This window comes from Planococcus citri, chromosome 2 (assembly GCF_950023065.1).
Source record: "Planococcus citri chromosome 2, ihPlaCitr1.1, whole genome shotgun sequence".
In the NCBI taxonomy this organism is placed as follows: domain Eukaryota; kingdom Metazoa; phylum Arthropoda; class Insecta; order Hemiptera; family Pseudococcidae; genus Planococcus; species Planococcus citri.
The window spans coordinates 80,467,630-80,483,791 of NC_088678.1; the positions used below are offsets into that span (position 1 = coordinate 80,467,630).

At 34.0% G+C, this 16,162-nt stretch overlaps 1 protein-coding gene across 1 annotated transcript; it reads left to right on the forward strand.

Moving 5' to 3' along the window:
- The first annotated feature begins 3,591 nt into the window (after window positions 1-3,591).
- Window positions 3,592-5,912, forward strand: LOC135837969 (uncharacterized). Its single transcript, XM_065353424.1, has 7 exons — window positions 3,592-3,759; window positions 4,289-4,447; window positions 4,657-4,727; window positions 4,838-4,876; window positions 4,963-5,089; window positions 5,357-5,408; window positions 5,530-5,912. The coding sequence occupies exons 2-7, from the start codon at window positions 4,300-4,302 to the stop codon at window positions 5,699-5,701; spliced, it is 609 nt and encodes a 202-aa protein (XP_065209496.1). The 5' UTR covers window positions 3,592-3,759; window positions 4,289-4,299; the 3' UTR covers window positions 5,702-5,912.
- The last annotated feature ends 10,250 nt before the right edge of the window (window positions 5,913-16,162 follow it).

A 16,162-nucleotide genomic window follows, 5' to 3' on the forward strand; every position in this document is an offset into this window, starting at 1 on the left:
TGCGAACGGAAAACGGTAATAAATTCTCGGAAACGAAAACGATACAATGTATCTCGATAATACTGCAAATTACAGGTAATTACAACAAAAATAAAGGATAACAATATTGACCCGAATTTGCTTATTTTTTAACAGTTAGGATCACCCCTAGGCGAAATCACCCCCTTCAAACTTCACCCTGTGATGGGTTGGGGGCTCAGTCCTGATTGGAACAGGTACTAGGTAACTGCCTAGGAATTTGGGTCGTGGTGGACAATCCATCTCACCTTCCCCCCTCTCCCCGGTCCCCTCCTGCTTAGACTTGCGGTGAAGCTATAATTATATTTAGATACATATAATTATGTTTATTCTACCTAGTAACCCTTAGTCTAAGATTGTTTTTTCTTTAATAATAAAATACCCCCACCACCTGGTGCGGATTGGGGAAAATTGAAAACAAAACTGTAATTTTAAACTTTGAGAATCCGCAGCCCAAGGGTCAACTCTACAGCTCGCAAAAAAACTTCATTCTTCAAGCTTGGCTCTATTTGATCAATTAGAACAGGTTGTAAGCCATAAAATGCAAAAATCTCAAATTGTATGATTGGACATTCATAACTTTGGGAATCTTTCACAGTAATTTTTAAAGGCCACTTTTGACATGGGGCTTTGAACGGGTATTTGCAGAATTTTTTCAAGCTCTTATCAAATTTGTCAGGCATTTGATAAACAAGTGAAAAATGACCCTTTTAAGCTCTATGTTTTATAGTGAGAAATAGTATATTACAACACAGTAGACGAAAGTGAATGATTTCTTGTTGAGTGCGAAGTTTGGCGGAACGAGCCGAAGCCGAGTGGAGCCAACGCACGAGACAAGAATTCATTCACTTTTGACTACTATCTTGTAAGATATTTTTCATTATAAATGCTACGAAAAAATAGAGCATATTTACTCCCATTTATCCACCGCGAAAATTTTTTCCTACTGTGATTGAAAAAAATTCCTCTTTCCATCCCTAGGGATGGAAAAGAATTCACATTGACTTATATATCGTAAATTCTTTTAATTTCATATGATCGGAAAATGAGTAGTTTCCGCAACAGTTTTGTGGTTGGAAAATATGTCTTTAACGCATCTATCTAAACACGTGCGGAAAGTAGTTACTTTCCTCCCTAGGGAGGAAAGTAACCGTTTTCCGCACATGTTTACAAATTCCAAATTAACAATTTTTAAAAATTTCAGCATTTATTTTCCTCTCATATGAAATTAAAATAGTATACGCGACAGGATTGGACAGTAACGCGATTAACTCGTGCGATTTAAGTCACTCGGCTTCGCCTCGCTCCTTAAACTTCGCACTCGTTAATCGCATACTTTCCGCTCCTGTCACGTAATATACTATTCCATCACACTGTGACGGAAAAGAATTTCTTTTCCATCCCTAGGGATGGAAAGAGGAATTTTTTCAATCGAAGTAGGAAAAAGTGTATTTTCGCGGTATGTAAACGGGAGTAAAATGCTACATTTTCGTAGTATGTATAATGAAAAATATTAAAAAGTGTCCAAGACGAGTTCGAATATTCACTTGGTTTTCGGAAACCAATACTAATGAGGTCATTCATATTTTTTTTTTGATTCAACTCCTCACGAAGGTGATTATCCCAGCTAGCGCAAAAATATCAAAATTGAACAACGGAAAATTGAAAGAGGATCCTAAAATACACTTCCAACACAAATTTCAGGTGCTGAAATTGATTTCTCAATTTTTAGCGAATTTTTAAAATTTTTAATTTGCCCAATTTCGTATGAAAAAAGTTAAATTTCACCAAATTGACGTTAAAGGTTGAAACTTGCCGTAAACTGGGGCAACATTGAAATCGCGGGGTAACATTGAAGGGTGCGGTTTTTCATCACGTTATGCTCTATGGCGGTGGAATTATGAAGAATGGAGCAATTCTGACACCGGGAATGGATAGAGTACACTTTGGCAGTTATTTTTCCTATTTTATCATTTTCAACTAGTGGTTCCAACACCAATAAAAAAGCAAGTGAAAAAAAGTGGTGTTTTTATTAATTTTAATTAATGTGAAAAGCTTGGTGTCTGGAATTTTGAATTTTCAAATAATGAGTCAAGTGACATTATAGATGTGTTGGTACACCTCCTGACTACAAATTAGCGCATTTGTTCATGTGCCAAAGTTCTTCCCTGAGGAGTAAAAAAATAATATTCAAACTGGGGTAACTTTGAAGGCTACAAAAAAATCATGAAATTTCAATAAAATTGGCCAAAAATGCATGAAAATACTTGAAAACTTGTTAAAAATGATGTGAAAACTTGAAAAACAGTTCTAAAATCATTGAAAAATCATGAAATTCAGTCACATTGGCCAAAATGCATGAAAAACGCCTGAAAACTAGAAAACTTTCAAATTATCATTTTGGAGCACTCTTTTATAAATTCAATTGTGAATATGGATCATTTTGTAGGTGCTTGATGCGTATAAAGTGACCCAGAAGTGAATATTCATGTTTTTGATAATTTTTGACCTTGAGCTAAGCACATTTCAAGGGGCCTTCAAAGTTACCCCAAACGCTGGGTAACTTTGAAGGGCACTTCTTTTGGCTTTTGCGCCTGACAGGAAAAAGGTAGACAACTTCTGTAAACGCCAAAACGTAGTGCTGACATAGCTTTATCAAAAGCACCACACACATTTCCTTTACCTCCGCCATTCATACCTCTAAACATGAAAAATTCTGAAAAATCCTTCAATGTTACCCCAGTTTACGGTGGTTTACATCCTTTTCTCCACTTCTGGCAGAGTAGATCAGTCGTGATTTTGAGCTATTCAGAAGCATCTAGCGGATCTTCAGGTTTTATAGTTTTCAAAAAAAAAAAAAAATGCCATAAATAGAATCAAAAATGAAATTCACCCCTTGTAATCTCGAATTTGCCATATACATATGTGACCATTTGACTCACTTGAGCAAATATTTTCAAAATTAGTTTGTGCCAGTCCATATATTCAAAATTTTCTTTTAATCGAAAAACGCTCAAATTCGGATATTTTTAACCTTCCGATGTAGTAAATCCGAGTTTAGAAGTACTAAATTTTCAGTTTGAACTTATTTATCGAATTTCTTTCGAAAACTGGAGAATTCCAAAAATTTGTTAGAGGCTCCAGTACAACTCAAAACCATAAGAAATCCACTGAGGAGCTCAAAAATAGGGTGCAAACCAAATTTCAGCTTTTTTCGTTACCTCGTTCGCGAATTAGTAAATTTTTCATTTTTTTTCAAAAGTGATCGCTGGAGAAAATTTTGGATTTCAACCGGTTCGAACGAATTTCGAAAGGATTTTTTCGAAAAAATGAATAGTCAATAGCCTTGGACGGGAGGGCGAGGGGAAACGAGAAGAATGTGTCGCTAACTGTTACTTAGATGGAAGAATTTGAAAACCTGCTGGAGCTTAGGGTTGAGCTAAAATACTAAGTTATCAATTCGCGTTTGTTTGTTTCATAAAAGAAGGGGAGGGAGTGGTCAGATTAGTACGTCCGATAATAACTGTCATTGCCTGCCTTCGTAGGAATTGAGGAAAACTAGGAGGGAGAGCGGTAAAGTGGAAGAAAAAGTGAGATTCAGATATTTCTGTTTCAGGTCTATTTATATTGGTACTTCGTTGACATACGCATCGTCATAGTCTCATATACCTTGTCTGTTCGTAATTCATGTTAACAAATTTTTGGATTAAAATTTATCATTTTCAAGTACCTAATCACCTAGTAAGTATTTTAGCCGTTATTTAAAAATTTTTTAAAGGATATTTTTTTTCAGAGGTGAGTAGTTCGATAATATTCTTAGTGAACTTCATAATTCTGAATTTGGAAGAAAATGTTGATTTACACAATTCTCTTTTGAATGATAGTTTTAAATAAAAAAGTATTGCATAAAATTTTTGGCGAAAAAAAAAAAAACAGTCTTAGGTAATTTCTTACTTCTATATATGTAAAAAAAAAAATAAAAAATAAAAAATAAAATTTTAAAAATCGTATAGGTACTATACCCATACTTACCTTACCGGTCTATTCATCAAGTTATTTGATTTTAAATTGATTCTTTTTTCTCAAAATTTGTTCGTAATACCACCGGTTTTCCTGTTACCTATTATTAGGCCAAAAGTAATAAGGATAAATTTTCCTCATTTTTTGATACACCATCTGGTGAGAAATGTACCTACTCGTATGTTGATATTTTTTTGTTTTTTAATTTTGATAACATTTTTTCATTGGTGTAAATTTTTTCCCCGAATAGAAACACTTACCATGAAATCATTTGTATTCGCTGCTGTGCTCAGTTCAGCCCTGGTACTTGTGATGGGACTTACGGAGCAGGAAGAAATTCATCAAAAAGTACAACAGAAAGAAGAAGATGTTGCCAAATATTGTAATACTCTTTTCCCAGTCAGTGAAGGTATAGTTTCTTTGTTGAGTACCAATGTTTTTATAATTCTTTATACTGTGTGGCTTCATGTGAAAATCTTTTAAAATGAATTGATGAAGTAAGTAATTAATGGAGAAATAAATTAAGACGTGGTGTCACTCGTAGGTACATTTAATATCTACTCGCCCATATCTCCCTTGCAAATACACTCTGATCATTATCCATACTATGTATTTCAGATATACGTGGAAAAGTATCCAGAATGGTCGTTAGAGGAGACCCCATTCCAGAGGATGTCCATTCAAAAGAAGTGAGCACAGATAGTCCAACTTGCATATTTATTCACTCTATAATTATTTTAAAATATAAAAACACGAATAAATTTTGAAAAATCATATCAATTTACGTATTCCATTTTAGTGGTGTAATCTGAACTGTAATCTGGAGAAACTTGGATTCGTGAGTATTTCAGTTCTTATAATGTACCCATATGAAAAATTCAGATAGTAGGTACCGGAAACAAATTCTTATTTTTTCGTGTTTAGTTTGATGCCAAAGGTACGCTGCAAGTTCGCAAAATTTACAATTTCTTGTTGGAAAAACTTCCTGAATTCAGACCTAACCGGCAATTCCTTTTGCTTGAATTATTCCAAGCTTACCGAATGACCGAAGGTAAGAATTTTATTCCTAAGTATAGGTATACCTACATTCAATTTATAGACTATAGTAGGTACCTGATGAACGACTCACATATAAGTAGGTACCTACGTAAATAATCAATCTGAAAAAATTGCTACCTATAACCTACATTACCTACCTAATAGTTTGACATCTAAGATTAGGTATGTACAAATATGTATTTCTCATGTGAAATTGTGACTTACCTAATTGTAATTATGAATTTACAATTTCACTAAAGAAATCCATTCTATGTTACAGGTATGAAGGAGAAATGTCAAAAGGCTTTAGCAGTTTATTATCTATTTTCTGAGTAAGTACATATATGAATTTAATACCTTGAAATTATTTACAATGATTAACACAATACAGGTATACCTGATGCAGTTGTTTTTTCAATTACTTATCTACCTATCTATTTTTATTATTTTCAGAGCAGTAATGATTTGTACTTTGGATGCTGATTTCCACGCAGATTCCAACGCCATAGATACGGTTCTGAACGACGTTTTGTCTGGCAAAGGCACACCGAAAGAATTAGAGATGTCTCTGCAAAGAGCATTAACAAATACCGAGTTATTCTTCGATCTTGCAATTTTAAAATAAGAAATTTCAATGCTGCGCTCATCGAAAACATTCGTTAAATCTTTTCGCGTGATCGAATCGTATACTTATCCACTGTTTTCTGTACTGCACTCAACATTTAAACTTGATTTAAGGAATTGTGTTATGTGTATAAGTACGTACCTCGTACCTAATATGTAATTCAATATTAATCGAAGAGAAAAATTCAAATTAAACAATGGTTCTAGGTTTATTTCGATTTATTTTTCAAAAAATTTCACTTTTATACCAAAGTAACCAAAATGACGTGAAAATATTCAAATTATTTCTACGAGTAATGCTAGGATTAGGTTTTTGGAAATGGCATACTGGGTACAACTTGTGAGTGAGGTAGAGGAAGAGTAATGAAGATACTTCAGGATAGAAAATTCCAGTCTGCATATTTACTTGATTTAATTAGGTACTGTAAGGAGGGATCTGGACCTTTGAAACCAGAAATAAATTGATCTTGAACCTTCGATGAGATTTCGAATCTACTCTGCACACGTCTCCGTTGAAAAAAATGATCAATTCGGCTTCTTCAATGGCAATTAGTCAGCACGATGGATTATATGACTTCTTTGACGAAAAATAATTAACATGACGAGATGTTAGGCAAGATTTTTTTTTCTGGTTTTATTTTCCAAACATAGATATTAACAGTCAACACAATTGGAGAAAATCGAACTATAACTTCTCGAATACGTAAATCATTATTAAAACAACAAAATATTAACGAGATTTCTTCCATACAAAATAAGATCAATAATAAAATGCTTCGTCGAAAATTCACAGTATATCGACTCAGGATTCCAAAACATTCAGAACATACTAAACACATTCGAAAAACATATCGAATTACGCGAACACAGCACGTTCGACCAAGTAGCCTATACATAAGAAACGCAATTACTTACTCTCTCAGTATTGAAAAAATTCATAATATCAGAACAATTAAACACAATAATTGAACATTGTAAGGCACACAAAATTCCATCAATTGTACTAAAACCTCAGGTTCTCAAAACAGACCTTGAACTTTTAGAATCAAAATTACATACTTAGAAAAAATTTCAAATTAGCCATTCCAATGTAAGAAACTATAACCTATTATATGAAAAATTTAGCAAACTGCTATATTGTGAGAGAGATAAATCCTATAAAAGGGGTATTAAAGGCTTGAGCCGAATAGACTGCAGCAATACATATAATAAAATATCTAGAATCCACTCTTCGGAGTAATTCTGAGATGAAGCACATGCATTAAATACCTAGCTGGCTGGAGAGATTATATGGGGTATATCAAACTCAACATAAACACATGGGTTACATATAGAAATGAATAACACGATTACTTACGAACCAGATGTATTCTTGTCTTACACATTCACAATTAACTAATTCGAATTTAACACTTGAACTTAAGTTTTAAAAACGCAATTCAAAAAAAATGCACTAAGGGCGTTTTGGAATATGGCTCCTCAAATATAGTACTTCATGTCAAAGTACCAATAGTGAATAAACTCAGCCAATGGGACCTTTTCAAATATATTCCCACCCCTTTTGTACACGAAAACGAAATTCGCAGAATTCACACAGAACAAGCCTTCATAGCAACCAATGAACTAAAAGATGAAAAAATTTTAATATCAGGAACAGCATTTAAAAAATGTAACACAGAAGAAGGATTATATTGGTCTAAATTCGACTTAAAATTTGAGCCAACTCGACCCTATTTTTTTGTCAAGAGTGTGTCGAGGTGGTTTGTGGGGTGGTAGATGAAGTATTAACTCACATTCCAACATCATCAACCTACCAAAATGAGGTGTTAAACTCACCTAAATAGCCAATTCACTGAAAATTAAAATAAAAATAATGTTCCAAAACGCGTTTTGTCCATTTTTATTGAAATTTTTTTCAGCAGCATTTAGTGGATGAAATGTTGACCTACACTCCTACGTCATAAATCCACCCAAATAAAGTGCTTAACTCGCCTAAAAAGCCACTTTACCCGTTTAAAGGGAAACTGTTTTTCCTCTCTCCTGAAAAGCTGTGAAAATGGACAAAGCGAGTTTTGGAATATCACTCTTCAAATACAAATGAAGCACCTCAGTGCATTAAAGAAATATACTCAAGAGAGTCTTCAGAAACTCTGAAAAAACATTGCACCTTCATTTGCGAACCAAAAAATGAAAAAATCATTATAAAAAAAATCAAAAAGGACAAGTTCATATTAACAAACGTACATGCAAAATTATTCATACCTAAACGATGTTGAATTTAATAAGACTTTTAGCATAAATTTAACCTCAACTTTTGGATCAATAAAAATAAAACTTCCCTGTTTCCAAGAACTTTGATCTGAAGACGATATAATCTTAATACCTCTAACTTTCCCATGTAAAAGCTCAAATGACGAATTCAAAATCCACAAAATTATTCCAATCCAGTGGACAAACATGGATACTGCATCCATACACACCCACATAGATAATGCAATACAGTTCAATAATAATTCAGATATACCTAATAAATAAAAATTGGAAAAAAACTATCTGAAATTTCAAAATTACGTCCAAAAACGAAGAATTTGAAAATACTTTAAATAAATTTGAAATATTAAAAAATATGCAGATAGAACATAACTTTTGGGAAATTAATAAAAATTGAGATCAAACCTGTGTCACAATGAGTAACACAGTTATAAACAATTGGTACTGTGTGATAAAATAAGAAATTTAAGATTATGTTATAACCAAATATGTTTAATCATACACTGCAATTTTTGTATTTTGTATTTTGTTTTCATATATTTATTAAATTAGAAAAACTATATTTAAGATTTTAAGAAAAAACGAGAAATGGAAGATAATGAAATTTGGTAAATAAAAATTGAAACCCAAAAACATTTCTACATAAGCTAGAGGTCCAGCTTATCTAAAAAGGGGGGAATTTGTTATGAATAGATTTTACATATACCGTTAATGACTTCGATGCAAATTTATTGCTGAGGTAACGTTGTGTCGAATGTGTAAAAGGCCGAGTTTGCAGAAACCCATATGAACAATCGCGTGATATAACGGTACATCAAAAATATGGAAGGGAATTTTTTGGCAAATTATTCAATTATTATTATCGAGTCAAGTAGTCATGGAAAAAATTACAATGTTACATATTCGCTCTTCTGATTGTTGATAATTGAGCCGAAAAATAAACTCAACGTTGAGTCTTCCACCTCTTGTCTGTGTTGAGAATTAATTTTGGAAAAAAGAAGTTCGGTGGTTTTTGTCTTTTATATACTGTGAATTTTCGACGAAGCAATTTATTATTGATCTTATTTTGTATGGAAGAAATCTCGTTGATATTTCGTTGTTTTAATAATAATTTATGTATTCGAGAAGTTATACTTAGTTCGATTTTCTCCAATTGTGTTGACTGTTAATATCTATGTTTGGAGAATAAAACTAGAAAAAAAAAATCTTGCCAAACATCTCGTTGTGTTAATTATTTTTCGTCAAAGAAGTCATATATTATATTCCATTGTGCTGGCTAATTGTCATTGAAGAAGTCGAATTGATAATTTTTTTCAACGGAGACGTGTGCAGAGTAGATTTGAAATCTCATCGAGGGTTCAAGATCAATTTATTTCTGGTTTCAAAGGTCCAGATCCCCCCTTATAGTACCTATCACTTTTGTGCTAAATATCATGCAGAGACTGAAAGCTTCAAAATGAAACTTGGCTTTTGGCTTTTAACATCCAAAAGAATAAAAACTGAAACTTTTGGCTTTAGTAATTAATTCCGCTAGCTTTTGGCTAGCTTTCGGCTTTGGCTTTTTTAAAAGCTGAAATTTTGAATGAAAAATGACCAAGGGTCATATTGGCGTATACTCATAGATGGCACGAGGGATTGTTATATGGGGGATTGGAATTATTGGTATAGGGGAATAAGGTAGATATTCCCTTATAAGGTGGTTAGGTTAAGAATTATTCCTTACGTGGGGAATAATTACATGGTCCAGACTAGCTCAAATTTGGACACTGGGATAACTCCAACCCTCCATATACATCATACTAGAGAGTGTAAGACAAGAAATAAAACATACTCGTAAGGTGTACTGAATATGTTTAATTGTCGTAATACACAGTATTTATAAAGCAGAGTCTTTCGGTAATCACACAAATATATAATTCCGAGATTAAGCATAATTAAAATAGTGTGAACATATTAAATGGGAAATACGAGGGAAGATCAAAAAGTAAGTTACACATGACTGTAAATTTTGAACGGGTGAACATTTTTTGACCAAAATTGGGGGAAATGTAGTTCAAACATTTGACCAGACTTGACAAAATTTATTTTGCATTTGGATGAGTTGTTCGTTTTTTACAGCGTTATTAGTACAGTACTGATACAAAAATTTCCTCCAAAAGTGGTGTTTGGCCAAAAAAAATTTTTTTTGGTTACCATAATTATGACTAAAATTCATCAAGAATTACTCAAAACATATCATACTAATGTTATTTCAAGTTGGGAAGCGATTTGGCGCTGTAAACTGTACATTGTGATGATCGCAAAATTTCAGGAGCTGAGTGCCTCCATGGAAGGCCAACGTTCAGCAGATTATCAGTGAACAATCTACTTTTCCTGGATACTGCTTGAATCAAAATAATGTTGGTACATTATGTCTTAAGAAGTTTTCAAATAATTTTCTGATGATTTTTTTTCTTGTCAGCTTAAAAAATTAATTTTTTCTCGAATATCATTTTTGGAGGAAATATCTTCAACAATACTTTACTAATAACGCTGTAAAAAACGAACTACTCATCCAAATGCAAAATAAATTTTGTCAAGTCTAGTCAAATGTTTGAACTACATTTCCCCCAATTTTGGTCAAAAAATGTTCACCCATTCAAAATCTACAGCCAAGTATAACTTACTTTTTGATCTTCCCTCGTATAACATATTCATGTTGTTCACTGGGGTCAAAGCAATATTATTAAACCAACACAAATACATTAAATGAGAACATATAAAATATTCATGCAGACTTACTGAAGTTTGTTAATTGCAACGCATTGCAATTAACTGGGGAATATGCAATATTTACTGACACTGTCACTGTCCAGCTGTCTCTCCGTTGCACTCCTAATACTTGAGGCATTCGACGACAATTAAGAGTTGTCCGTGATATTATTCAAAGTGATAATTTTATTCAGCATCATTTAGCAGAGATATTTAAATTACGTTAATGTTATTTGAGAATTTCAGAGTTATTTATGTAGTTTTCACAAGTTATTTCTGAGTTATTTTCACAAATTCATGAGTTATTTATAAAGAGTTATTTAGATGGATTTTACAATCAATACCGCAAATATCGAGAATAAAAACCAATGGCACGAACCAATAATAGATATTTTTAATGGCTATTGTCATGGTTAAATTTCCACGCTAGAAGTGGTACAGACAGTAAAAAGAAAGACACAGGCAAGATGCCTGTGCGTTTGTGCATTTGATATGCCAACGGATCAACACATCAATCGAGGGTGACTTAACTCCAGAGAGCTCGAGATTCCGATGCTAAGTAAGGATCTTATTTTTCGCGATGTACCTGGTAGCTACCAGAAAACATCGTGTCTATTAGAAACGCCCACTTTACCATACTTCCAGTATAAGGGTTGTTCTTTTAGAAGAAGGAGAACAGATCGCACTTTCTCCTCTTAGGGATGATTATCATCATTTCCCCTACTGTGATAACTACAAGAATAACTGCTAGGCAGTTGGGCCATATTTGTACCTTACATAATGTTCAAAAAGTTTTGGGAAAGTGACTGGGAAGGGAGTTTCTTTCAAAATTTTGGGGTAACACTGCATATCGCCGTGTAGCCTGTTTAATTCTCTATCGTTTGGTATGTATTTGACCATGTTTGGTGGATTACGTTGGCTTGCAGAACGATTCTTGTAAAGTGTGGATGGGTGCCGCGTCAACGGCATTGATGACTTCTTTATCCAACTCAAATTTTCGATTTCTGAGGTCCATTTTAACCTCCGGGGACAGCCAGAAATCACATGAGGCGAGATCTGGGCTTTGAGGTGGATGTGGTACCATTTGAATGCCAACAGGGTGCAAATAATCGGTCATGTTGCATCTGATCAGCTGTAAGGAGGCGCGGTACCCAGCGACAAAGAACTGTGATATACTACTATGCCGTACGTGGTATGTTTAGGGCGCGCCCACATGGTAACACTGCATCGCGTTGGCAGCACTGCGTTGTATTCTCGTCAGCTAGCCGTAGGAGCCAAGCGATGAGAGTACAGAACATCAGTAGCTTGTTCGGTTCGAAACGGATAGGTTATTCAAAGTCAAACGGTTAATGCAGTCATTTAGTATATAAGTTTTTACTCGCGCGTGTTAAGTGTTAGTTATTATTTCATTTAGTTTTAATTAGGTTACTTATTTTAAGGTCGATGCGCTCACGATGTCGTCGGAGTGAGGCCAGAAGGATTGATGATCTACTGGTCGCCATCACGGTTAGAATACGTCAATGAACGTACGGGAATCTCCGTTGAGAGATACCTTCAGACCACCCCCTCATCAATGTACGAATGAAACCTCGCCAATGTGCGAAAGGTGCATTGAGTAAACACATATACTACATCAAAGTATGTAATTGTATGAACCATTTGACATGTTAACCCCTTCTGACTACATCAAAGTATGTATACAGATAAGTCATGTAAAGTGTTGTTAATCTCATGCACATTATAAATAAGGGTAAGGGCGCCCAACTTCGACCACTTTTTTTAAAATCGCCACCAATTGAAGACTATTTCACTTCAAAACGTGGTAAATGGCTTAAAATGTAGGTTGAACCTTCCCCTAACTCATATCAAAATTTTGGCCCAAATGAAGAATCCTTAATATGTTTTTTGAATTTTTTTCCGAAACAACTCAAAAACGATTTTTCAAAAGTTGGGCTCCTAATCCCGACCACCTCCAAAAGTTAGGTGCCCTAATTCCGACCACATTTGAAAGTGCAGCAACCAATAAAATACTATTTCACATGAAAATACAGTAAATGGCTTAAAAGATAGATTGAACCTTCCCCTAACTCATATTGAAATTTTGGGGTTATAGAATAATTCTTTATGGCTTTTTGGAATTTTCTTCTGAGGCACCTCAAAAATGACTGAATTTGGTACCCTAATCCCGACCACCCTGACTGAATTTACATGATCTTATGGGTGGTCGGGATTAGGAGACCCATGTCATTTTACACTTTCGTAAAAAAATTTTATACATACCTTTGATGGATTAGGAAAGCGGCTATATCATCAGAAACGTACTTAAATAACGATCACAACACATGTATAACATCATAAAATTATTGATATCTAGTTAGAATTTTTTGACGATGAAAAATGACAAAAAACTTATCTTTGACTATCGAATTTTTTCAACTTCAATTCATTTCGCGAGTTTTGGCTGTACAATGGCCGGGAATGTCTCAAATTAATCGTCTGTGATAGAGGAACATGTTTATATCACTTTCCGGTAGGTAGCGCTAATAACAGACGAGATATAGAGGGTGGTCGGGATTAGGCAATGGGCGGAATAGGGGTCCCTTACCCTATCTATTCTTGTGTTTCTCGTTGTTATTTATGGTGTGTGTGAAAACATCTGTTAAGAGTGTAAATGCAACTTTTCCTACTCACGCCCTAGCCGAGCATATGAGGTATTCTGGTAAGTGTTTAGAAGAAATGCTTCAAGGAATATTTCTAGGAAACAACACGACAGTAATGTCACCATTAGGTACCCTCCTAAGATCATTACTTTAAGTCATTTTACCCTCTTACAGAACACATCCCATCTTTAATCGTCGTGAGCAATGGCAAAATCATTACAGATGGAGATGTTTAGATGTGAAGCAAGGTCTCTAGTAGTATAATTCGACGATCTTCACGTATTATAACGCTTGGGGTATTCATGAAGGGCACCCTTTTCGCGCTACGTCCTCCCAAATGCCTCCCACACACTCCCGGCCCCCTTCAAAGGCATCATACGAAGGGCGGGACGTTGAAAAGGGCATCACATCATCACCCAATGCAGACTCCAACATTTCAAGTGATTTTTTTTACTTCTATTCAATTTAACGCAAAATTTTTCAAACTAAAACGTTGCATTAAATTTTTTTGTATGCTGACTCGTTGACGCGGCACCCATCCACACTTTACAAGAATCGTTCTACAAGCCAACGTAATCCACCAAACACGGTCAAATACACACCGAAGGATAGAGAATTGAACAGGCTACACGATGATATGCAGTGTTACCCCAAAATTTCAAAAGAAATTCCCTTCCGAGCCACATTCCCAAAACTTTTTGAACAGCCCTCGTATATTTTGTTACTAGTCTACTTACGGATCACTTAGCTAAGTTGTGAATTTTGATTCAATTTTTCTCGTAAACGAATGCTAATTTAATAAATTTTTAGAATGATAAATCGATACTTCGGAGCCCAATTTCTCGATTTATCAATTCAAAAAATTCAAAACCACGAAAAAAAGCTTGGCAAAAAGCCGTATGGAATGAAACTTCTATCTGGCTTTTGAAGTTTTGACCTTTTCAAAATGAAACTTGGCTACCCTTTGCTTTCAACTTCCAAAATTTTTGTTGAAAAGTGAGAACTGAAAAATATGGAACTTTCGACTTTTTTTTGGCTTTTGGCTTTCGGCTTTCGGATAGCTTTCAGTCCCTGGCTAAAAATAAAATGTTATTTTGAGTTTTTTTGTTTGTTTTTTGATCGATTTTCCTTTGGAATATCTTCAAAGGCTAAAAACTGGATCTAAAACGTTTTAAATTTTGTATCTAAATTTACATGTAGGTCTTGAATTTTTTTTTACTGCATGGGTACCTACAATAAGAGTGAAAAAAATGTAGATTTACAAGTGCATACTTACTTCTTCTGAATGCAAATCCATTGGGATTGGTTCACCTTTAACGACGGCTCTGGCAAATTTTGAATGCATATCTGAAATCGTATAAAGTACAAATAATTTGGATAGTCGTAACTTACAATTTCAGACTTGAAAATTTATTATCATATTTTTATCATAGGTATGTAGGGGTAAAAATCTACTTCTAGGGCAATTTTCAACATTTTTTATGAAATTGGAATTTTTCGAGCAAAGTGAACCAATGTGGATGATTTCTTCAGTTCAACTTTCAGGTCCCTGATCAATTTTATTGTTCCTCAAATTCATTTTTAGCCCTTCCAGCGCGATTTGAAATTTCTGGAGAAAATGAATGCGAAAAATAGAGGATATAAATCGAATTTCAGCTTTTTACGCCGAACGGCATCAGAAGAGAGGAACAGAGAATTTTTCAAATTTTTATTACAGAATCGCAGTACAAAATTATAGCTTCACAATAGGAATTGTACTGAGCAATGTGCTAAAGTCAATTTGGATAACTTTAATGGGGTTTTCTGGAAAACTAGAATTTCCACAAAGTCTTTGATGAAAGCTCCACAACATCTTGAAAGCATCCCCAATCGACTCAGTGAATTGAAATTAGGGTATTAGCCTTCCAACAATATTAAATTGTGGCAAATAGAAAAGAAAAGAAACCCGAGCGAAGGGAGAGCAAAAAAGCTTTCGAAAATGTGTATTTCGAGAAGTAAAAAATTATTTTTTTCTAAAAAAATGACAATTTTTCTTACAAAAGAACTCATTTTTCCTTTCATCTGAATTTTCTGATGGTTCAATAGATGAGTTTTTTTTTAAAAAGAAATTTCAGGAGCAAAAAATTTTGAAAATTCGTATGGAGTTTATTATTTTTTGCTTTTAGACATTTTTACAAAAACAATCAAGTCTAAGTAAAGCGAGGGCTGAAGTTTTCGAAAATTTGAAACGGCACCTCCTTCTCGCATTAAATAGTTAAAATAGATAAAGCTCAAAGTATGAAGTTCCTAGAAATGACAGCGCTGCTGTGATATGATTGGCTAATCCTGTTTATTAGAAATTTATGCGTTACAACTTTGAGAAGCTATGTGTTTCGTTCGCTAAACAAGCAATTAATAAACACCCTGAGATTAAAAGAGTTTCGTGTAATTTTTCATATCGAGTAAAAAAAGTACAATTATTCGCAAGAATACTCCTTTTAGCAAATTCACACCTAATCCAAGATGTAAATATTATACCTATCATTTTTTTTATTTTTTTGCAAGAATAGATAAATTTTTTTATCTTTGATTATGTTTCTGATGCAGTAATCCAGATATGGAAAACCGAAGTGTCTTTGCGGACTTGTTCCAACTACACCTAATTTGTATAGTTTAACAATCGAGATTGAAAATTTACTTATCAAGCAGTTTTATAATTTATCAAAAGATCGCAATTTTTGCCAACTCGAGGCTCATTTCCCCAACTTATATTACTTGAAATGTGAGAGGTAGGTTGCCTC

What these genes read in the sequence shown, in the direction of transcription:
- LOC135837969 (XM_065353424.1), top strand. Translation starts at nt 4,300, where the DNA reads ATGAAATCATTTGTATTCGCTGCTGTGCTCAGTTCAGCCCTGGTACTT. An exon ending in ATCTGGAGAAACTTGGATTC is followed by an intron (nt 4,877 to 4,962) that starts GTGAGTATTTCA and finishes TTTCGTGTTTAG; the next exon opens with TTTGATGCCAAAGGTACGCT. An exon ending in AGCTTACCGAATGACCGAAG is followed by an intron (nt 5,090 to 5,356) that starts GTAAGAATTTTA and finishes TCTATGTTACAG; the next exon opens with GTATGAAGGAGAAATGTCAA.